This window comes from Candida margitis, assembly GCF_024628925.1.
Source record: "Candida margitis strain CBS 14175 chromosome Unknown scaffold41, whole genome shotgun sequence".
Taxonomy (NCBI): Eukaryota; Fungi; Ascomycota; class Pichiomycetes; order Serinales; family Debaryomycetaceae; genus Lodderomyces; species Lodderomyces margitis.
This window is the reverse complement of record NW_026261800.1, coordinates 1-22,306: the sequence shown is the minus strand read 5'-3', so window position 1 is coordinate 22,306 and position 22,306 is coordinate 1. Positions and strand designations below refer to the sequence as shown.

The following is a 22,306-nucleotide window of genomic DNA, read 5'->3' as shown; positions in this document are numbered from 1 at the left end:
TATTTTTTTAACTTTACAAAAGCCGTTTTCTGACTAACCAACCGGCTAATAAAAGGGAACGACTCAAGCCAACTAATTTCAAGGCGGGTAGATGGACAAGCCCTTGCGTCGCGTTGCGTTGCGATGTGCTGCGTTGTATTGCATTATGGCGTAGAACGTTCTTACAATTCAATTTTCTTTTTTACCTCCTCAAATGCACAACACCGCCAGGTAAAAAAAAATACTTCAAAAGGAAAGCAACATGCTTACAAAACCGAAGTGGACAACGAAGGAATACCGTGTCCTATCTTGACTTCTCTTGTCTGGGGCTTCCTATTTTGAGGTAGAAACAGAGAATGAGATTGAGAAACACAAGTAAAAGCATCAAAAGTTGACAAGAAAATATTGATTAACACTTCGTACAGGAGACAACAATATTCACATGCGTGTATATAAAAATTTTTTATTATTATTCTCAAATATCTTGTTACATTTGAGATTGAAATAGCCTTGAGTGCTTTGTTGGTGTTTCTATATTTAAACTCTCTCTCAAAGGCGGTTTGTTTGCCTGGTTTTTCCATGTACTTTGTTTTTTGTCTATTCTTGTTCCTTTTTGTTGGTCCTATTGTTGCCGTCAGTTGAGTTGCGCGCTTCAGTCGGTGTAACATACTGTTTGCTGTTGCGGTTGTTTGTTTGCAATAAAGCTTTATTAACAACTTTCCTCAAACGTTAATGGCATGATTTTTAGATTGAACACAAAACACTGGTATTTTTGGATTCGGTAATGGTTGCCGAACAGCCAAAATATCTAAGAGAGAATCTGAAAGATCTTCTGTGTGACAATATCACAAAAGCACAGTAGGCTACGTCTTTCGAGAATGAACGCAAATTGAAGAAGTTTTGAAAGGATCTAGAACGAGCCATAGATAGACGCAGGACGAAGATTTTAATCCGGTATCTTCCTACATCTATTGCAAATTCAAGTTGAATTAACTAGTTTACCTAAACTAGATGCCAAAATAGTTACAATATAGCATTTGAAAAAGCCCCTAGCCGAGGAAACGAATGCTAACAAAACTGTTTCAAGAATTTTGGCAAGACTATTGAGAAGAAAAAGCATCTTGGATGACATATTAAAAATTGCATGCAACAAGACATTAAAACGTTTTACCTCAATATGATGATATTAAGGCAACAATGTAATGGTCCAAACTGTTCATTCATTTCCCATCCCACCACAGTCATTGATCGGCAATGGAATTGGAGGCGTTTATTATTATTAACATTTCTTCCATTTTCCGTTTATCTTTGAATCATCAAAGCTTATTATAATTATGTCAAAGTATTGTTCCTTAGTTATTAGACATCTCGTTTACGTCTGATACATGCTTGCCAAGTACACAAAACTGAGCCATTGGCTATATAATATACTGTTCACTCGAGCTTTTGACTAAGCAAGTGGAGAGAAAGGAGAAGGTCTGTTGTGTACTTCTACTGGCTTTGTTCTATTATTGTAATATCCGAACTTCTGCGCAAGAGCCTATTGAAATTATTTTATTTTAATATTCTTCGCAAATACAAGGCAACTCTGTCTCTATTGTTCTTTCACCACTCCTTTGTATGCATACATTGTTTCCCACTTGTTGTTGATACAGGAAAACCGAAACAAGGTCAATGGTCATCGTTTTTAATAAAATACAATCCTTCTCCTCTTTTTTACCCCGCTTACGTTTTTGCCTTTTAAATCAATACAACTAACAATAAGCGAAACACTAGCAAAGAACGTTTACTTTCCAACAACTGTCTGTTGTTAGAGGTGTCTTGAAGAAATTCTGCAAATGTTTACAGCGTGTCATACACATAAATAAGGTTTTGCGGGCCACTACTAGGCTTCATAACCGCTTGTGCCTCAAAACCCTCTTCTTCGATACATTTCACATTCCTTCTTTCTAAGCCCAGGATAGTTTCCACATTGAGTAATAGTTTTTTGCAGAAAAGTATATAGCAAACAATAACAACAATCAAAAATAGCTGAAATAAAATTCTCAATTGAAACAAATGCAGACGCTCTCTTAATGTTTTGTACATTTTTAATACAACAAATGAAAACAAAAAGAAAAAAAAAAAGAATTAAAAATAAATAAAAGTATTAAATTTAAAATTAAAAAAAAAAAAGATTTTCATAAATTACCCCGCATTTTATTAATAGAAAAAAAAAAGACAAACAAAAAAAATTCAATTTGACAGAAAACAATAAACCTTCTTCTTTCTTTCATTTCACATAAGCAACATCTAAAAACCTGATGGAATTGAAAGGAAACAAAAAAAACTTCTTCAAAAGGAAGTGGATGAGTATTTATTTAAATTTGCAATAGCTCCGTTTGTGTCTATACAAAAGAAAGTACACTATGACATAGAGCTTCACTCTTACTTTCACTTTGACCAAATGTGTCTTTTTGGATGTACTCCAGGACAAATGCTTGCTGACGCCTTTACTTATCCAAAACTAACCCGTACCAAGCCTGGAAATTAAAATCATTGTTTACCCCATTTTGACACCACTCCCATTAAACGGTATCATGCAATGAGATCAACTTTGCAGGTTTACGTCACGTACACTGCATTCAGAATTAACGCTATCACATGCGTCTACATAGTAAATAGTACGGACTTCTCTTTATTTCATTATTCAAAACGGCTTTTCTTTTAATAAAATAGGCTCAAAACCGTTGCAGAGGTTATCTTGTCCTGATTCGCCTAAAATTTCACATGGTGAATCTCGAAAGCTAAAACCAAAAACTTTATTTTTTTCACTTTTAAATTCTGCACGCAGTGCATGTTAAGCGGTATTGTTTCTAACTCTATTAAGGGGGCTTCTAAATTAACACTAAAGAACTTTAAAAAATAAAAGAAGTTGAACCTGGTTACAAACCACTTTTAGTTTATGGTTTTGAACAGTAAAAAAATTACACCATTTCCTATTTGGAAAAATTGCCAAAATCATCGGCAATAACGTTCTTACTCCGTTGCTCGGCCAAAGTATCATAACCTCTAAAAGTGGAATGGAGTTTTTATTTAAAAAAAAAAAACAACAGATTTACAAGCCCTGAGTAACGGTTTTAAATATTACAAAGTAATTCAGACCAAATTAGATGTTCCCCACAAACGATACATTTTATACAAAGTGCTTTATCTTTGGTTACAAAAGCATCACTATTCTAACTCCGAAGGGGGCAAACATGAGCCAAAGGGCGCCACTGGTAGGAATAAAGGATTGATTAACCTCAGCATAATACCAAGTGCCTCTTTGTGTTGCTCTATGTCCAGCAAATGGATACAAATTGCATATGAAAATAAAACAAACTTTGAAGGTATTCATCATGATAGGGGAGCGCCTTCGCAAGTAGACGACTCTGACTATTCTAGTAATGAGCATAAGCTTATTTCAAACAAGCTCAACTACTAATAACGTACTGTTTGTGAACAACTTTGGGACATGAAAGTCCTCAATTTAGAACAGATATCGACAAGCGCAATTTATCTATCTGAAGCCGACTATGACGTTGCTGACCATCAAGTCTTTGTTCAAAACGTGTATTGTCTGTCCACCCTCTGGCTCATAAATCGGATTCATTTCATAACATCATGAATTCTATCTCCCCACTTCTATCAACTGATTTCATCCAAATATTCTTGTAAATCCTCAGGCTCAAATATAACTTTCACCATTAATGAGCAGCTAGGACAAACGGCAATATCTTCACCATCCTGTAAATCATCAATGCTGATGGCAAATCGATCTCCGCAAGGACAGGGGTATTGAAACAACTGAGTAACAGGATCAAATGTGAAATCTTCTATCTCTATCTCATCGTAGACTGTTTCCATACTGAACTTGATATATGTGTGTACACTACGTCCGTGTTATTGTTGTATCAGTCGCTAAAGCATGCTTTGACTTTAAAGCTTCGAATCACACATCTTATCGGAGATGAAGTTTCTTTTTCGAGTTCGCATTAAAAAGAAATTCAAAAGCCATCATCTGATTAGGGCAAAGCCCTAATTTGCTTTTTCAGAAGTGTGCGCACACTTGAAATGTTGTTTGTCTCGCACTACCATTTTGGGCCTTGTTGGTATTCCGCTACCAAATGATTTTTTTTTAATTTTTCATTTTCCCTTTGCTTTGTCGCACTACCACACACACTAACAATTTTTGCCTTATTAAAAATTTTTCGTTTTATCAAATCTTAGAGTTGTTCTGAATTCTTCTTTTACCAAATACATCAGTGATATAGAAGTGTATGTTTATACCAAAAGCTATTAAAGGAGACACATTGGCAACTAAAGCAGAAGAATAATCTGAGGGAAAACACAACGAACAACCTCGTAGTTTGGAGAGTTTGGGAAAGGAGATGGGGAAATGTTTATGGATAAGCTTAATGGTTCTTAAGTGAACCGCTGAGCACTCAACATAGTCCATTCAATATCAAGCAATACTTGAGTAGCACTGCTTTAATGCCAATAGTGCTGTGCTCCCTCGCATCAAAATACTAACATCTATCTTTTAGTAAACATGGGTATTTCTAGAGATTCACGTCACAAAAGAAGCGCCACTGGTGCCAAGAGAGCTCAATTCAGAAAGAAGAGAAAGTTCGAATTAGGTAGACAATCAGCCAACACCAAGATTGGATCAAAGAGAATCCACACCGTTAGAACCAGAGGTGGTAACCAAAAGTTCAGAGCTTTAAGAATTGAAACCGGTAACTTTTCATGGGCCTCCGAAGGTGTTTCAAGAAAGACCAGAATTGCTGGTGTCGTTTACCATCCATCCAATAACGAGTTGGTCAGAACCAACACCTTGACCAAGTCCGCTGTTGTCCAAATTGATGCTACTCCATTCAGACAATGGTACGAAAACCACTATGGTGGAACTTTGGGTAAGAAGAAGAACCAACCAGTTGCCTCCGACGTAGCTGATGTCAAGAAGTCCAGAAAATTGGAGAGAAAATTGGCTAGCAGATCCGGTAACGCTACTATTGAATCCGCTGTTGACTCACAATTCGGTGCCGGTAGATTGTACGCTGTTATCTCATCAAGACCAGGTCAATCTGGAAGATGTGATGGTTACATCTTGGAAGGTGAAGAATTAGCTTTCTACTTGAGAAGATTGACTGCTAAGAAATAAATGATATTGTAAATGGCCATTTCATTTTTTTGGGTATTTCAATACACATGTAGCATTCTTTTTAGGTTCAACTGTTAATATATATTAAAACTAACGTGAGCACTGATTGTAGATGGGGAGAGCACTTGTACTAGGAAGAGAATCGTATGTACTCGAAATGCCCAGTCTAACTCTTCAGCATAGAGGAGTCAATTCGTTCTAATAAATCTACATTTATTCATTCACTCAATGAAACATTTATTTAATTTCTATAAACTTTAGACCTGCTAAAATTCGGACTATCTTTTAATTAGTATTCAAGCTCTGTATTCCATGGATTTTCAATGTCAGAAGAGGCATGTCGTTATCCTTCAGAGTAGAAAAGGTGGTGACCAATTCACTCGGTACAGGTCTGTGTAAACATTTTATTCATCATGTAAATCTTAAAAATAAGTACATACTATCCCTATTCTGTTATTGAGTGGTAAGAAGAAAATAGAAAGAATCTTTGATGAATGAAGTTTTTTTTTTTTTTTTTTCATTCCCTTCGAGATGATTGATTTTATAGAGAGAGATTCACGTGACCTGCTTTAGAGAAAACAAAAACCGAAATGTCAATAAATGTTTGTGTGTTTGATTGATGCATCTCCCATGCCAATTACTACAATGACAACACAAGCCAGATCTGATAAGATATACGAGGATGCATTAATAGAGTTTGACTCTTATACGTGTCCACAATTAGGGATTGATGGAAACATAACGAGGTCTAACCATATATTAACTAAACTACCGAACAATACATCATCACGAATGGAGTTCAAATCGGATCAGCAGAAGGAACTAACCGATTTATCAGATTTACTGGCAAAAAAACCTTTAGATGCAACTTCTATAAGTGATATTCATTTGAAGATTTTACAAACGAAACTTGCTCTTAAAGCAGAACGTGAAGTTGAGCAACGTAAACTCGATAAAATAAAGAGTCATGATCGTCCATTGTATTACCAATTGCCTAGTTCAGGCATCAAAGACTTTCACAATGAAATCAAAGATTTTCTCCCTCCTAATGTGAACCTCGGGGAGAGTGCTTCTGTAAAGAATAATATACCCCGTTTTTATCATAGTAAATTACAATCGAACAAAAACATGGAAAGCAAAACCAACAATTATACAATTGAAGAAGACGAAAATTTGGATGAATACAGCAGCTTTTCTCCAACTGGGGAATGGGAAAATCCAATTGTCAAGCAAGCGCTTTCTCGACAAGTGGATCTCGAATTTTATACCAAATCGTTGCTACGCAACGTACTATATTTAATTGTTTTACTACTATTCAAATCGCTTTTAAAGAAGTTCATCATCTTGTACGAGATAAATTTGAAAGCACAACCACTTTACAAGCAGATGATGTACAACACCCGCTTCGATTTTGATACGGTTGTGGGAAGCATTTATTTTGCCATTGCTGAGCAAATACTAACAACATGGCCCGTTGTTAATATTCTTGTTTCCACAATCAAGTTGCTAAAAGGTCAAGACCAATGCTGGGACCTCCCTTTGAGCCACAACCAAAGAAAATTGATCGGTTTGAATGTGGATGAGGTGGACAAAGATGACGAAAATGAAGCAGACCTAATCTTTAAACAAAGACAATACAACAATGATCATAACTTAGTTAACGGCAACATCCCCAAATATAGCCAAGTAAATGACTACACTATTTACAACGGAGACTCAGCTAAAACTCAACAAAACAAGTATGCCAATAATCGCTGGGTTTACAAGTCGTGAATTATAAAAGAGGTCCACGATAAAGTATGAAGCTATAGTTTATTTAATTCATTTAAACTTTGCACTAAGAAGTCAATCTCTGGTAACTCGTCCCTAAACAAGTCCGTCTTCATTTCGACAGTGTATGGATCAGGATTGCCAATCTCTTCACTCATGTAAAGCATCAAAAACTCTATTATTTTGAAATTCAATAGTTGTTCCTCCGAATAGAGCATGTTAGCTTTATGCGATGAGCCGGAACTAGACTGTGGTGCATCATCCACGGTTATATCATCTATAGTATCTAATGTTATATGCTGAATCAACAACGGGCACCCAAAACCTCTCTCAAAACTGCGATAGTTATTATAATCTTTTAATAAAATATGTATCAATGTTGTTATAGTTGAAATAATGACAAACTTATCTCCCTTGTATTTATTCAACACATCTAAAATCCCGGACATATTCCTATCACAATTGAAAACAGTCTTTGACTTGGGATGCAACAACAATAGTACTTGTAAATTTCCATTCAATAGTGCAATGTCCTTTATGGATAATTCTAAATTGTATAATTTGACGAGACGCGTAGTGAGATTATACCCAAAACTGTCTTGTAGTTTGATCAACTCTTCCAACTGTGGAGACAATGTGTGGTTATTTTGATACTGCTCAATATCTGGAAGTAGGTCTAAAAGAAACAAGTCTAGTTGTGCTAGTCCAAAAGACGCGTCGGATGGTGACTCCAACATGTCATTTAAAATAGAAATTGAACCTTCCATTTGCTAGATGTAAGGAAGAAGGGAGGGGAGATAAATTCAGAAAATTGCGCGACATTTAAATTAAAAGTCATAAACTAAAGTGCATATACTAAAGTGCATATCTAAAATTAGGATTCTCCTTGTCTGTCAAGTCGGCAAACTCGTAGTTCTCGATATGACTCATGTCCACTGGGGGCAACGAGTCACGTCTCTTATTCTCCCTGTAGTAAGAGAGGTATATAGCAACCAAACATACAAGTGCGCTTGTACCACATACAACAATTGCTATCTTTGCCCCAGCGTATGTAGGTGCTTGACTATCAATGAATGTTTGTGGTCCAATCAAGTTTCCAACACAGTACCCAATCAAGAATATAGCATTCACGGTAACCTTCTTTGTGTGACCAGCAACGGATGAAGCAACTTGAGACAATATACAAATAAAACAAACAATACTAAGGTCGTACAAGTAAAGTCCAGCAAGCTTTCCTTCATTTGTAGGCGCAAATGCTAATAAAGATCCTGCCATAACTGTGAGGCATCCACAAAAAATTGCAACCAACATACGAGATTTGACGAATCTCGAGGCCCATGCGAACCCAATGCATCCAATAACTTCAACCCCACCTGATGGGAAATACATCAAGAGTGATGTTCCTGTGTCAAATCCAAATTGCTCATTCAATAAGATTGTCCCAAAACTCGTAATTCCGCCATTGGGAATCATCTGAAATACAGAAAAGAAAAAGAATAACCACGTCCGGTGATCGGTTAACGCTTCAATGAATTGTTCTTTTTTGAATCTTGGATTACCAAAACCCTGCTGGTTAGACCTAATCCTTTCCACAACCAAAAGCTTTTCCTCTTCCGTAAGAAACCACGCTTTAGTTGGTGTGTCGGGTATGTGTATCATGATAACAAACCCCAAAAAGATTGTCAACACACCAGTGACTACGAATACCAACTTCCAAGCAGGTAAACTATAGCTATCCTGATTTCCATACAACCCATATGCAATAGACAGACCAATAATAGTGCCAAACCCGTTGGAGGCAAACCAGCAAGCAGTTCTTAAGAATTGTTCGTCTTTCTTGTACCATTGCGAGGTGATAATGGCAAAAGCAGGGGTAACCGACAGCTCAAGCATACCCAAAATCGTTCTCAAAGCTATGAAGCCAGGATAACTTGGAACTGAACATAAGGCAAGGATTGTGCCCCATGTAATTATAAATGCACCAACCGTCTTTGTTACAGGAAACCTTTGAAGTAATAGCGATGCAGGAAATTCAAAAGCCAAGTACCCAATGTAGAAAGATGTCCCTGTCCAACTGTACATATCCCCCACCATGCCCAATTCTTCTCTCAATCCTAATATTGCACTGTAGCTGGTAGTTAATTTATCCATGAACTGAAAACAGTACAACAAACACAATATTGGAAGTAAGAACGTGTCAATCTTTCGTAAAATTCTCTTATCGGTGACCAGGTCTAATTCTTTAAATTCACCTTTATGTTGTATGGCAAATTCCATAGCTACATCAACATTATTTGTGACCTTTATCTCCTTGCCACCAGGTGAGACAATTGTCGTCAAGACATGCTCGTTTTTGTCTTCCAAGTTCTCCTTGGTAAAAGAAACCACGGGCTCAACCGGTACTTGTGAATCCATTTTCTCAACCATTTCGTTTTCGAACTGATTGCTGCATTTTGTATTTCTTTGCTTGGATTTCTGAAACAGCGACAGTACTTTAAATAGGTTGAATCAACTTATCATATCGTCAACGATTCTCGCTATATGATCTGGATATCGGAGAAGGTTACCCGTAAGTTGTCGTACTGTGTACATAGAAAGCATAGTTATAGTTAGATCACGATTTTTAGCTCAACTTAAGGTTTTGGCGTTCTGAGCTCACCGTGTTAATGACTGATCGTCAAATCAAAATCAATGAAGGTTCCCCCGCCCATCCAATTTTCACTCTTTAAACTTTGAGGGGGTATTACTTTAACGTAATTCTACCATGAGATATTTTCTCATGCGGCTGACCACTCTATGACAGAGTCAAAATGGTGTGATAGCCAAACCGTGACATATGTTTCCAATACATATAATAACATTAGCAGTGAAAAGAAGTGAGAAAACAAGCTTTCTCGTTTTCCATATTTACTTTTCTTAGCTCTCAAAAATCTACTTTGAGTTCTTGTCCCCGCAAAACCTCTGTTCGATTTGGATAGATAGTCTAACTCTGACGATACTAAGAGATACAAACAGAGATTAAGTCCACCTAAACTACTCGGCTGTTGCCTTTCTAAAATAGTCGTACATTCATAAACCAGTTCAGAGTGTTAAAAAAATACAATGTAGCTTGCATAGAGCAAAATCATCAACAAAATTAAAGTGCATATCTAAAATTAGGATTTTGCTTATCAGTGAGATCAGCAAACTCATAGTTCTCAATGTGGGACATGTCAACTGGAGGCAACGAGTCACGCTTCTTATTATCCAAATAATAGGAGATATGGATTGTAATCAAACACCCTAATGCAACAGTACCGCAAATAACTATTGCAACTTTTGCACCTGGGTAGTCGGGTGCTTGACTAGCGATAAAAGTTTGGGGACCAATCAAATTTCCAATACAATATCCAATCAAGAATATAGCATTAACTGTGACTTTCTTGGTATGGCCAGCAACGGACGATGACACTTGAGATATAATGCAAATAAAAGAAAGGGGACTGATATACCACAAATAAAGGCCTGCAAGTTTCCCTTCATTTGTTGGTGCAAATGCTAATAAACATTCAGCCATAACAGTAATCCCTCCAACAAAAGATGCCATCAACATACGTGATTTCATAAATTTCAGTAGCCACGCAAACAACACACAGCCCACTATTTCAACTGCGCCTGAAGGCAATTGCATCAATAAAGCGGTTGCCGTGTCAAAACCAAACTGTTCATTAAGCAACACTGTTCCAAATGTTGTGATACCACCATTGGGAATGTTGTGTGCCACGGCCAAGAAAAAGAAGAGCCAGGTACGATGATCAGTCAACGCTTCCCAAAATTGCTCCTTCTTGAACCTTGGGTTACCAAATCCTTGTTGATTGGATCTGATTCTTTCAACAGCCAAGACTTTCTCCTCTTCTGTAAAGAACCAAGCTCCAGTTGGAGTATCAGGAATGTGAAGCAAGATAATGAATCCCAAAAACACGGTTAAAACACCCGTCACTACAAACACCAACTTCCAAGCTGGTAAAGCGTAGGAGTCTTGGTTCTTGAATAGGCCGTATGCAATCAAAACACCTAAGTCGCCACCAATACCATTCGATGCAAACCACCATGCTGTCCTCAAAAATTGCTCATCTTTCTTGTACCATTGCGAGGTGATAATGGCAAAAGCAGGGGTAACCGACAGCTCAAGCATGCCCAAAATCGTTCTCAACGCAACAAATCCAGGGTATTGTGGAACCGAGCACAAGGCGAGTATCATTCCCCAAAAGATAATGAATGCACTCACTGCCTTGGTCACTGGGAACCTTTGAAGAATCAATGACGCAGGAAACTCAAAAACTAAATATCCAATGTAGAAACAGGTTGAGGTCCAACTGTACATATCCCCCACCATGCCCAATTCTTCTCTCAATCCTAAAATTGCACTATAACTGGTACTCAATTTATCCATGAATTGAAAACAGTACAACAAACACATGACAGGAAGCAAATACGCGTCAATCTTTCGTAAAATCCTTTTGTCGGTGGCTGGATCCAACCCCGTAAACTTACCCTTGTGCTCGATCGCAAACTTCATCGCCACATCAACATTGTTTGTAATCTCAATCTTTTCTCCTCCAGGGGACTCAATCGTTGTTAAAACGTGTTTGTGCTTGTTTTCTAGATCATCTTTGGTAAATGAAATGACTGGCTCGAGCTTCAGCATTGTTTCAGCATCTTTCTCCTCTGTCATTTTTGTGAACTGGTTAAAACAAACTATCAATAGCTAGTTTATGAAAGCAGATTCAAAGGTTTAAGTAGTGATAAATTTGGCTATCCATTTATAATATTACTAGCCATTGAATTGAAATCACAATATCTGGAAGGCCCCACAAGTGCCGGCATCGTGTATTGAAAACCCCAAAAGTTTGTAAGACCAAGACAAGTGTAATCACAAAAGCATTAGTCGCACCGTTCCTACTATGGTTAAGAAATCCCGGATAACCTATAATCTGAATCCAGCTATTTTGGGGAAATACATTTATTATATTAAGCGTTAAACCCCAGTATTGTCTTGTAGATTAATTTCGTGTATGCCAAGACGTATTGGAAAAGTATAAAGCTTAATCTCGAAAATTTGACGCAGTCAACATAATTACAAGTGGGTTTCCAGTTAAGAAATTCGCGGCATTGTATAAGCTTTTGTCTCGTATTATAACGTGATAACCATTCTCTACTATTGATTATCTCTTTGCATAATGGATGTGTGCTCCTTTATCAGTGTAGGGAAATCAAATGTTCCAAGGCCAGCATTTTACCTATCATAGTAGTGCCTGACAGCTGCATGCCATGTTCCTCCTTGGAGCTGATGAAGTATGTTCAAAAGAACTGATTGGGAGAGTTTGAATTAAACGCAATCCACATAAGGTGTGTCGTTTTGTAACGTGTTCTGCTGCATATGCTGTTGCACAAAAATGAAGGAGACTTTATTGGAGAGTCGTATCTTCTCATTTTATTGCAATCAATTTAGAGCCGAGGCAGAGAATTACAAACTCAATTATAATAAAATTGAACGCGTTAATTTTTGTTAAATTGTAGTATAGTGTCTTCAATTGTAGCTATATAAGTTATAAATAATAAGGGAAAAGCTTCTGCTATATACTTCAAAGTCTAGTGCTTTATTTTTGGAGCTTGGCTTACCTCGCTTCGAAATGGAAAATTAGACTAAGAAGAACAAATAGCTTGAAGAAGTAATCCACATTCTATTAGCACCATTCAAAGTGCATATCAAACCCAACACATGTAACGAGTTCCCTTACGACAACACCCCCTTGGTGCTTGGGACATCGTCCTTGCCAGTTTTGGAAGTTGCTTCCTTAATGGCAATGGCCAATGCTTTGAATGCACTCTCTGCTCTATGATGATCATTAAACCCTCTCAAACAGTCGACGTGGATGGTAATAGACGCCAGTTGAGCAAAGCTTTCCAATATATGAGGAATCATCTCCGTTGATAAATCTCCAATTTTTTCTCTCTTTAACCCTAAATCAATCACAGCATATGGTCTATTTGATAAATCGACAACTGCTCTACTCAATGCTTCATCTAAGGGTGCATAGCCGTGTCCAAATCTCTTAACGCCCTTGATTGGACCCAATGCTTTGTTGAGCGCAAGACCTAACGCAATACCAACATCTTCACTTGTGTGATGATCATCAATGTGCAAGTCTCCAATACACTCGATAAGCAAAGACCATCCAGAATGCTTGGCCAAAGCATGAAACATGTGGTCAAGGAATCCAATACCAGTTTGAATGTTGATTTGCTGGCCCCCAGTGTATTGAGCGGCATGGTCTTCAGCGTGGTCTTTTTTGGGAAAGATAGATTCAGGTATGCTGACTGCACCTCCATCTAAACTGATTGCAATCTGTATTTTGGTTTCATTGGTGTTCCTTTTAATGAATGCTTCTCGGCGTTGTTGAGACATCTTATTAATTTGCTTTGATGTAGAGATGATTATGGGGGAGGTGGAATAGGAAAAAATAATTATTCAGCTTTGTATGGAGTCTCGCCAAATAAATTTTCAGACTCTTTGAGTCATCTAATTTTGTCGTGTCGAGATAAACCAACTCACGACAATCTTAACAATGTAAAGATGGGAGTGCTAAACCACATGTTAAGGTTATACTGTGGTTGAGTTTGTGGCGTAAGCATTAAGTAAACATGCCGCTATTCAACTCCCCCTAATAATTCTCACAAAGTAAACACAGCTATTTATAGCGCAGAGGCGGTCAATATAATAGTTTAGCGCAAAAATGTAGTTTTTGCAAAGTGAAAACAAAATATCATCCATAATCAAGCCACGCAAAAACAAGACCGACAAAGGTCATTAAAATATGTACACATACATGGAATACCTTCAGAGATGTTTCTACAAAACCACGGGCTGGAACGAGGATAATATTTTCTCCAATATAATTGCAACACCACAAGCTATCCTTGACTTCCCAATACCCAATGGGTTGAAAATAGACTCTTCATCAAAGTCATCTGACTACCTGGCATCATCATTTACATTATCCAATTTCCATCAGATAAATGGGTCTTTAGCGTACTTGTACTCCCTGATACCGTTGACCAACACAATGGGGACAAAAGAGATATCATTACAGGAGGCAATCGCAGGATTCAGAATAATAGAACCTATCATGAAAGCAAGTCAATTGCAAGGGAAGTCGCAAACTGACTACGGCCCAAATCAAAAACCGCTGCTACTATATGGCCGCATGTATTTTCCAGGCTCAGCGTTGGAAGCAATGGTTATTAAACGCCTTAACGAAAACACGCAACTATTGATTAAATGTGTGAGCCATCCACAGTTGGAGAAGAACGGCACTGTTATTGTATATTTGCAAAACAACACTGCAAAGTACCTGCGAGAAGTTATTTATTCAACCAATGAATCTTTGATTGGAGTAAGATGCTTGTACAACTGGGGCACGACAATATCAAAAAGTATCAGTCCTCATCTAGTTCCAAAATTTGAAAATTCAGTGGTCTCTTTGGGCACAGAACTATGGTTTGCTGCACGAACAATGAGCCCTGGACTTTCCTCAGCGTTGAGGTACTCAACAAGATCTACTTCCACTGGAAAGCCACTAACAATGACTTTGGCGGTGAATCCTATTTTGGGTCACATATCCCTGACTTATACTGTAAAGACATCAGTTGCGTCAACGTTTTGCTCAAAATATGACTTTAATTTCTTTTCCTATGCCAGCAACTTGTCCCTTGGGTTTGAGTTGTACAGTTATGCGAAAAAGAAGAAATCACTACAGCCAACCTTTACCAACTACGACGATGAGGATGTAACTTCATTTCGAAAGCTAAATCAAGAAGCTTCGAGAAGGACAAGAAGGGGATCTCATAGTCTGCGAAATAGGAACACCCATCTCGATACTCACCAAAGAGAACCTCAGAGCAGTGAACACCCTCATCAAAGGTCCCTAGGTAATACAACTCACCACCATGGAGGTGCAGTTACCACAGCATTTCAAAACTTGGTGAATGAAAGTGACTTTTCAAGTGTTTTAAAAGTGTCTACCAGCTTGAGGGATAGTAGTGTTAGGTTGTTGTGGGAAGGTCGATTGAGAGACTTTTTAGTTAGCGCTGGTGCTAGAGTATCGTTGAACCCTGTAACAAGTACACCGGAAGTAAACAAGCTAGGAATAACACTATCGTATGCTTTTTAGAGTTTGTTTATATAGACTAGATCTGCTAAGCAAGATTGAAAAATTTCACATGGTAGCGATTACCAGAGTAGGAATGAAATCTCAAAATTTTCTTTCAAACTTTTTTTTTCAGTAAACTTTCAAAGTTAAGAATATTCTGATTCTACCACTTCCCTCCTGTTATCAATGTCAACAAGCAGGGAACTCTTTGACTTGGTGAGAAACTCAAGGCTAGCTCAAGTAGCAAAGCCGCACCTGAAAAATATTAGGGTTCAATCAAATATACCCACCCATCAAACAGTTTTTACACCATCCTCCAGTGCGTATAGATCAAATTACGGTTTGAAAACAGCGTTGCCTTCTAAAATTGGCAAATCACACATTTCGTTCAACGATGTAGACAATTATAAAGGCATGCCTGATGTGGAGAAAAATTCAGGCCATCATTATACCCAGTTAATGTTTCAGGAATTGGGAATGCCTTTGAGAAATCACTTTACTTCGCAAAATCCGTTGTTTCCCCACCCTTCCAATAAGAGCAACAAAGCACCAAGAGAGGGAAGCTTGACTAATCTTTTGAATTTGGATACCAGAGCAAACACAGAATCGGTTATTGGAATCTTGAACAATAATCCTAACTTGTATCAGAGTTTTAGAAACTACATTTCCAAAAACCACCCAAAAGTTTTACTTACAAAAACACCACATTCAGAAATAGTAGGCTTGATTAAGGAATTTCTAAAGAATTCGCAACAAGTTTCAAAGAAGGAAAGCACCGTCCACGATAGGTCGAGAGGGGATATTTATCTCGTTCAAGGTACAGGTGGATTCTCCTATAATCAAAAAGGCAGGCTTCAAAACACCCCTAACGGTATCAAAAATAATACAGTTGCAACAGGAAGAATTGTAGGCACTAAAGAAGCGGCAATTGGTGGTTTTGTTGCAAATGTGATTGATCGTTCAATCGCTTTACAAACAAACTACGCTAAGAATTACCCTGGCAAGCATCACAGACAATTCACAATGCCTTTCAAAATCAATGAAGTGGAATTATCTGAGGATGGTTCTATTAGACTTTTTGCTGAAGGTATCAAGACTGGTAATTGGTCAGACGCCGACGAAAGGTATCCTACATCCGGCTCTTCTTTTGCTAGTTCTTCCGAAAGAGTTAAAGCTGATGATGAGAGTTTGGAAAGTTTGTTAAACTTGATACTCCCTTCAAGGTGAGAGGAGTCCATGTCATTGCTTGTATAAAGTTTGTATATAATTTACATCGTTTATAAATCCATTCATAGTTTGTCTCTGAATTATTCTGGTAACAGCATATCACAGTTGTATCTTCACATGCTCCTTTGTTGCATTTACGTTGCCACTGGAACTCTCAAAAGCTTTGGGTGGTTGGGTATCTGACCCTCTTTCGACACCAGGAACAGTGTTTTCCTCTACTAACTCGGTCTTCATTACTACAGAATCATGTGCGGGACTAGCTTGTTTATCATCTGGTCGATCCGCCTCCTTGACTTTTTTCTTTTTAGGATATTTCTTAGGCTCGACCTTTTCCTGAATAGTTGGGATACCAGTCATTTTCTTTTCCTTCTGATTTAAAGCAACTCTTGCAGTTTCAGCCAACTCCGCATCAAGTTTTCCATCAACTTGGTACCAAAGCTGATAAGGGGTAATACGATTTCCATTCTCTATTATGTGTTCCATCTTAGCTCGAACTTTTTCAATTGGATCCATGCTATTGACGAATATCGGAACAAACTTGTTGGCAATCCCGTGAATAGTGAAAGAAACACTAGAATAAGAATATGTTGGTTCTTCTGGTGGCAGCAAAGGCTTAGGAGCCACATTCTTGGGGAGAGGGCCCTTGCGCCTCTTTTTACCCCTCCTCGGTGGAGGCGCTCTTCTTTTCGTGGGTGTTGATTGTTCGTCTGGTGAGGCCTCCTTTAGAGATGAGTCTTTGACGGTGATTACTTTTTGATCATTAGTGTCTGCTTCTGCATCAATATTATCCGAGACGGTGGAGATTTCTTCATTAGGCTTCTCACTCGTCCCCTCGGATTGCTGGGCCTCGGCTTTTTTCCGCTCTTCTTCTTCTTCTTCTTCCCTTTTCTCCTTTTCTTCCTGCTCCTTAATCTTTGCATTATATTCGCTCAACTCTCGTTCGTATTTTTCCAAAGCAATCTGATTATGAACCCACAAGAAGCTCACTAGTATGTCCTTATTGTCTGAGTTGTCACCATTTTCAGAATTGATCTGCGTTGAAGGATCAATGACTTCACATATTGCAAACTTTGGAAACTGGAAACGAACATTAGGGTTTTCAATAAATTCAAATAAAACTGTAGCATCAGTTGTGTATTTTTCTTGGAAAGCAGTTAATTTTTGATCCTTAGGTATATCCTTCTTTAATACTTTCTTTTTCTTTTCTGGTTGACCCACTTCCTCTGCAGAAATCTTAGGATCGTATATTTGTTGCAGTAGATTATCGCGTTTTTCGCTTTTGACAAAAGTGCCACTTGAGTTTCCATTCTCGTGATGCGGCTCCTTTGGATCTAAACTGTCTCCCTTGACCCTATCCTCTATCGAGTTGCCATGTGATTCACCTACCAGGCTAGCCCTATCTCCTGAGGGCCCACGCTCATGAGGTGCCACACCCTCATCCTGATGTGCGTTCAACCTGGACTCTTGATCCAGGTTCGAATTCTGGTCATTCTTGCCCTCATCAAGACGTTGTTCTTCTAGCACTTCATTGTTAATTTTCTCAACTAGCTCATTGATAACTGTTTCACTATGCGGAGCTGGCCCCAAACTCTTTGCCTCACGTATGTACTTTTGGAAAAGCATAATTTGATGCGCAGTAGCGCGCCCACTTGCCACCTTGTTCATCAAATCATTCAAATCCTTATTTTTAGAACCGATGTAATTAAGATTAGTAATCATTCTTTGATTTTCAGGTGACTGTAAATCGCCATGACTGCTTGCAACTGGGGGTGGCGAATCTTTCGATTGCTCCTTGGAATGTAACTCCGTTTTTACATGAGTATCAGTTTTGCCCTTTTTCAGATTCACTTTCGAAACCTTGGCTAATCCTTTTGTACTTTCCAATTTATCTATTTTCTCGTCATTATTTCCTGCCAGCTTTTCTGACTTGATTTGACTCTGCTCCTCCTTCTTTTTAAGTATTGCTTCTCTCTTCTCAATCTCCTTCTGGATCTTTCGCTCCTCTCTCTCCCTCATTTCTTGTTCCCTTCTCGCTTTTCTTTCTAGTTTCTCCTGCTCTCTTTGAGCTTTTTTCTCGGCTCGTTCCCGTTTCATTCTCTCCTTTTCTTCTTTCGTATCGCTTCGTTCATCTTTCGCAATAAATACTCTAATATCAAAAAAGTGCACCCCTATGCTCAACCCACATTCTAGTAGCTTCACCATTATGTCTCTCGCACTTATGTCGTTATTTAAAACACATGATCGATTTGCATACATGTCATCCCTTTTTAAATGTTCCGGTATTGGCTTATCTTGTTCCACTAACTTCTTTATATAACTTGACTGTTTGACCCAATACAATTGAAACATGGGACATAACTTTAGGTAGTTAGATCTCGACTTGATCAATGATAAATAAAGTATTCCGGTGTCTTTAACTGTGAGAGGCTGATTAAGGAAACTTGATTGTGATGATGCCGTGTAAGATACGGGTAAGCCGTGTACATTTTCGAAAGGACGAATTATTTGGTGGCTTTGCTCCTCTTGTTCTTTTTCGATTTCATCTCTTCTCAGCGAAGTTATTCTTCTTCTGATTCTAGTTGGCATTGATAATGTTGGACAAACTTGGAATGTAGAGTTGATAAGCTGAATAATTTTTTTCTACACCCGCAAAAATGAAATAAGATGAAGAGAATTATCACAAAATAGTGCAAGTACTTCAATCGTCTTGCTTACATCAGCCATAAACATGCAAAGATGGTATTGTTCATATTGGTTACTTTCTCTATTCACTAGCTACAAGTGTGTCTCCAACGCATCTAGGCCTTGGTTAAACAACTTTATTATCGTGTCTAACTCACCCACAAGTTTACTCTTGTTGGTTGTAGAGTCAATGAAGAAGTCACTTTTAAGGGTTGGAATCGTAGGGAAAGGCGCAGAAGGTGCGGTTGGTGTTGATGTACCATTCAGCAGGGAATAATGGGTAGAAGCAGGTTTAGATGTGTTTGTAGTTGAGCCTTGGTGATGCTGGATGGGGCCACTTGCTAGCGCACTGGCACTTGAAGGTGAAGGTTGTGCCTTTTTCTGTGCCAGGATGCTGTTTTGATGGGGCCTAGTTGTGGATACAGTTGCGCCATCTTTTGAAACTGTGGTCTGTTTCTCTCCGTTATCGTCATTTTTCATGATGAATTGAGGAGGCTCTTTTTCAGTAACGGGAGTCATAGATATAGGCATGCTAGCCGCGTGTGCTGGGTTTATACCAAATTGGTTCACATTATTGTCTTCATTTGTCTCATTAGTCAACGCAGAGAGAACATTTAAACTATTCGATGGTGTAGGCATTTGTATGAACCCCGGTTTATTTCTCCTGGGCTTCACATTGGATGCTGCGCTAGGTACCGAGCTAGAATGGGGGAGAACAGGCATGGAATGTTGATGGGGAAGTGGAGGTGGAGCCTGTCCTGGTGGCACTGAACTACCATTGGTAAGTTCTGCATGGCTATCATTGGAACTGGACTTGAAGTTGATAGGTTGCAATAAGGGGTTATGGTTCCCCTGAAGAGCCTTCATCTTGGACGGAGAGTTGTTTTTAGAGTTGAGACCTGATGCAATCTGCGCATTTGTACTTGCAGGAGGCTTTGGCGATGGCGTTCTGATCCCAGCATTCATCGTGTAAGGTGGCGTATGTGGTGTAGCTCCAACGCCAGATGGTGATAAAATCGATGACGTACCACTGCCCAAGGTATTTGAAATGGTCTTTTTTCGCGGCCGACTTTCAGTCGGCGAAGTATTCATTGGATTGAACCGAGATTCTAGATTTCCTGAAGCAGACTGCGTATGGTGTAGGGTTGGAGGCTTGCTGAGAGTCGGGAGACTTTGATTGTTATTTAGTAGTGACGAGGAAGGTGGGTAGTTTGCAAGCGCGTCCATATCGGGAATTTCAATAGTTGGTGATTCAGTCCTATCGCTCTTATTGAGCAAGTTTGGTGGTTGTAAAATAGATTGTTCGTTCTTCTTTTCATCTGGGTCTTCGAATAGCATCTGCAAAGATCGAGGTATATCCGCCACCGATTTTGTTGTCGCAGTTTGCGTGTTGGCAATTGTGGAAGTGTTTGCCTTTAGTGTCGGCAATGTCGAATATGTATTACCGTCTCTGTCGGTATCAAATTGTTTGTTATAATCAAGATTGTTCACATCGATATCATTCTCCATAATATACTCCTTTGACTCCAAAGAATCAAAGTCCCACTTAACATGAATTGGGTCATTATTGTGCTCAGTATAATCATTATATCCTGGAAGCTTGTGCTGCACAATTTCATCAACCGTATCCTCCTGTTCGTTCTCCAAATTTATAAATACAGAATCACGAGACGAGTTCCTATCTCTCCACAATAAGTACCTAGATATGACTTCCTTTAGGATGTTACTTGGATGATGTTTGTACATTTTGACGAATTTACAGCGAATAAGCTCATCTGCAGATGGTCTTTCCTCGGGGTTTTCATCCAAGCATAACGCAACACATTCCTTCAATGCTGGCGAATACTCTCTCCCTTCAAGGCGGGGAGGGGTTCCCTTTGAAATTAGTTGCATGGCCCAGGATGCGTCTTTATCACAATATGGGGGATTGCCGGTAGCAATTTCGTACACAGTTATTCCCAATGACCATATATCGGCCTTACTGTTGTAGGCTTCACCGGATTTGATAACTTCTGGTGCCATCCAATAAGGAGTTCCTGCCATTGTTGTTCGCTTTGAAGAGTTGGACACAACTTTTGCCGCAACACCGAAATCACAGAGTTGAACATTGCCCTCTTTTGAGATTAACACATTGGCCGCTTTCAAATCGCGATGCATGACTCCCAACTTGTGCACAGCACTTAAAGTTAGTAGCAATTCCCTAACTATAACACCAATATATTTCTCCTCCATAACCCCTGGTTTGAGGAGTGTCCTGAGAGAGCCCCCTGCGCAGTAGTCCATCACGATCCACAACTTGGTGTCGTTCAATATTGAGCCATAATAATGTGTAATGTTAGGGACGTTTTTCAACTCTGTTAAAAATTGGATTTCTTGCTGGACATCTATGATATCTTCCTCCTCCGTGTCTAGGTTGAGTACTTTAATGGCAAAGACTTGTTTGGTCTGTTTATGATAGGCTTTGTAAACCACACCAAACTTGCCTCGACCAATAACTTCAGTCCTCTTGTACTGTGAAATGGAACTCATTGTAGTTTAAGCTGGATTGTGATTAGGTTGTAATTAAATAAACGCAGGCATATGTCACCCGAGATTAATATTGAGGACAGTTTTCGCAAAACGGATGTACGCAATAAAATTGGATATATTAGGTGAGATCGACTCGTAACACAAACTATAAACTATGAGTTTTTTTTTTCCACTTTTCGCTCACTACAAACCGTTATTTTTTTTTGCCCGGTTAAAGCTGAAATTCCCGAACCGAAAATACTGAAGTTAAACTCTCTTTTGTTCCTCTATTCCGTTTCCCAAAAGAACGCTCCTGATGTCTTACAAGATGAAACCCTGGACTGCTCTGGTATTTATAGTGGGGGTGGTCTTTTATTTCAATCACTAGAATCACGAAGTAGAAATTAGATCTACACTTCTTCTTTTTGACGGACATTTTGCAATGAGAAAATGAAAGTTGTTTTCTATTCGTCTCTTCTATAAACTAAACTGGCTCAATAATTGGTTTTGCTCATAGGTGAGCAGCCGTTCTCGCGCAGAGACAACTCTCAGGTCAGACACATTCGAAATGTTAGCCAATTCGTTCGCATCTTCCTGATTCCCATCTAACTCTATCAAATTTCCCTCTGATTCAGCTTCAGGTTCAGATGAATTCATGGTTATCTCAGTCAGCTCTGCTGCTGCTGCAGTTCCATCGTCATCATCATCACTGTCTTTCCATTGCTCATAGGAAGACTCGGCTGTCATCACATTATCAATTTCG

The 22,306-nt window shown here is 38.7% G+C and overlaps 11 protein-coding genes across 11 annotated transcripts; 3 read left to right on the top strand and 8 right to left on the bottom strand. All coding sequences in view use genetic code 12, as the record gives it.

Moving 5' to 3' along the window:
- Window positions 1-3,648: 3,648 nt before the first annotated feature.
- Window positions 3,649-3,867, bottom strand: KTI11 (Kti11p; the record flags this gene model as incomplete). Its single annotated transcript, XM_051814047.1, has 1 exon — window positions 3,649-3,867. The coding sequence occupies one exon, from the start codon at window positions 3,865-3,867 to the stop codon at window positions 3,649-3,651; it is 219 nt and encodes a 72-aa protein (XP_051672342.1).
- Window positions 3,868-4,405: 538 nt separating this feature from the next.
- RPS8A (40S ribosomal protein eS8) lies at window positions 4,406-5,164 on the top strand (the record flags this gene model as incomplete). The annotated part of the gene is made up of 2 exons (XM_051814046.1): window positions 4,406-4,421; window positions 4,548-5,164. 2 exons carry the CDS (start codon window positions 4,406-4,408, stop codon window positions 5,162-5,164), a joined length of 633 nt encoding a protein of 210 aa, XP_051672341.1.
- Window positions 5,165-5,809: 645 nt separating this feature from the next.
- CANMA_002021 (uncharacterized protein) lies at window positions 5,810-6,937 on the top strand (the record flags this gene model as incomplete). Its single annotated transcript, XM_051814045.1, has 1 exon — window positions 5,810-6,937. The coding sequence occupies one exon, from the start codon at window positions 5,810-5,812 to the stop codon at window positions 6,935-6,937; it is 1,128 nt and encodes a 375-aa protein (XP_051672340.1).
- Window positions 6,938-6,969: 32 nt separating this feature from the next.
- CANMA_002020 (uncharacterized protein) lies at window positions 6,970-7,701 on the bottom strand (the record flags this gene model as incomplete). Its single annotated transcript, XM_051814044.1, has 1 exon — window positions 6,970-7,701. One exon carries the CDS (start codon window positions 7,699-7,701, stop codon window positions 6,970-6,972), a length of 732 nt encoding a protein of 243 aa, XP_051672339.1.
- Window positions 7,702-7,789: 88 nt separating this feature from the next.
- CANMA_002019 (allantoate permease family MFS transporter) lies at window positions 7,790-9,361 on the bottom strand (the record flags this gene model as incomplete). Its single annotated transcript, XM_051814043.1, has 1 exon — window positions 7,790-9,361. The coding sequence occupies one exon, from the start codon at window positions 9,359-9,361 to the stop codon at window positions 7,790-7,792; it is 1,572 nt and encodes a 523-aa protein (XP_051672338.1).
- Window positions 9,362-10,070: 709 nt separating this feature from the next.
- On the bottom strand, window positions 10,071-11,648 carry CANMA_002018 (allantoate permease family MFS transporter; the record flags this gene model as incomplete). Its single annotated transcript, XM_051814042.1, has 1 exon — window positions 10,071-11,648. One exon carries the CDS (start codon window positions 11,646-11,648, stop codon window positions 10,071-10,073), a length of 1,578 nt encoding a protein of 525 aa, XP_051672337.1.
- Window positions 11,649-12,710: 1,062 nt separating this feature from the next.
- HIS3 (imidazoleglycerol-phosphate dehydratase) lies at window positions 12,711-13,382 on the bottom strand (the record flags this gene model as incomplete). The annotated part of the gene is made up of 1 exon (XM_051814040.1): window positions 12,711-13,382. One exon carries the CDS (start codon window positions 13,380-13,382, stop codon window positions 12,711-12,713), a length of 672 nt encoding a protein of 223 aa, XP_051672336.1.
- A 409-nt stretch (window positions 13,383-13,791) lies between these two features.
- On the top strand, window positions 13,792-16,353 carry CANMA_002016 (MDM10; the record flags this gene model as incomplete). The annotated part of the gene is made up of 2 exons (XM_051814039.1): window positions 13,792-15,134; window positions 15,456-16,353. The coding sequence occupies 2 exons, from the start codon at window positions 13,792-13,794 to the stop codon at window positions 16,351-16,353; spliced, it is 2,241 nt and encodes a 746-aa protein (XP_051672335.1).
- A 99-nt stretch (window positions 16,354-16,452) lies between these two features.
- On the bottom strand, window positions 16,453-18,939 carry CANMA_002015 (uncharacterized protein; the record flags this gene model as incomplete). Its single annotated transcript, XM_051814038.1, has 1 exon — window positions 16,453-18,939. One exon carries the CDS (start codon window positions 18,937-18,939, stop codon window positions 16,453-16,455), a length of 2,487 nt encoding a protein of 828 aa, XP_051672334.1.
- A 189-nt stretch (window positions 18,940-19,128) lies between these two features.
- KIC1 (putative serine/threonine protein kinase) lies at window positions 19,129-21,564 on the bottom strand (the record flags this gene model as incomplete). The annotated part of the gene is made up of 1 exon (XM_051814037.1): window positions 19,129-21,564. The coding sequence occupies one exon, from the start codon at window positions 21,562-21,564 to the stop codon at window positions 19,129-19,131; it is 2,436 nt and encodes an 811-aa protein (XP_051672333.1).
- A 456-nt stretch (window positions 21,565-22,020) lies between these two features.
- CANMA_002013 (uncharacterized protein) lies at window positions 22,021-22,306 on the bottom strand (the record flags this gene model as incomplete). The annotated part of the gene is made up of 1 exon (XM_051814036.1): window positions 22,021-22,306. A coding segment is annotated over one exon (286 nt), but the record flags the coding sequence as incomplete, so codon positions are not given.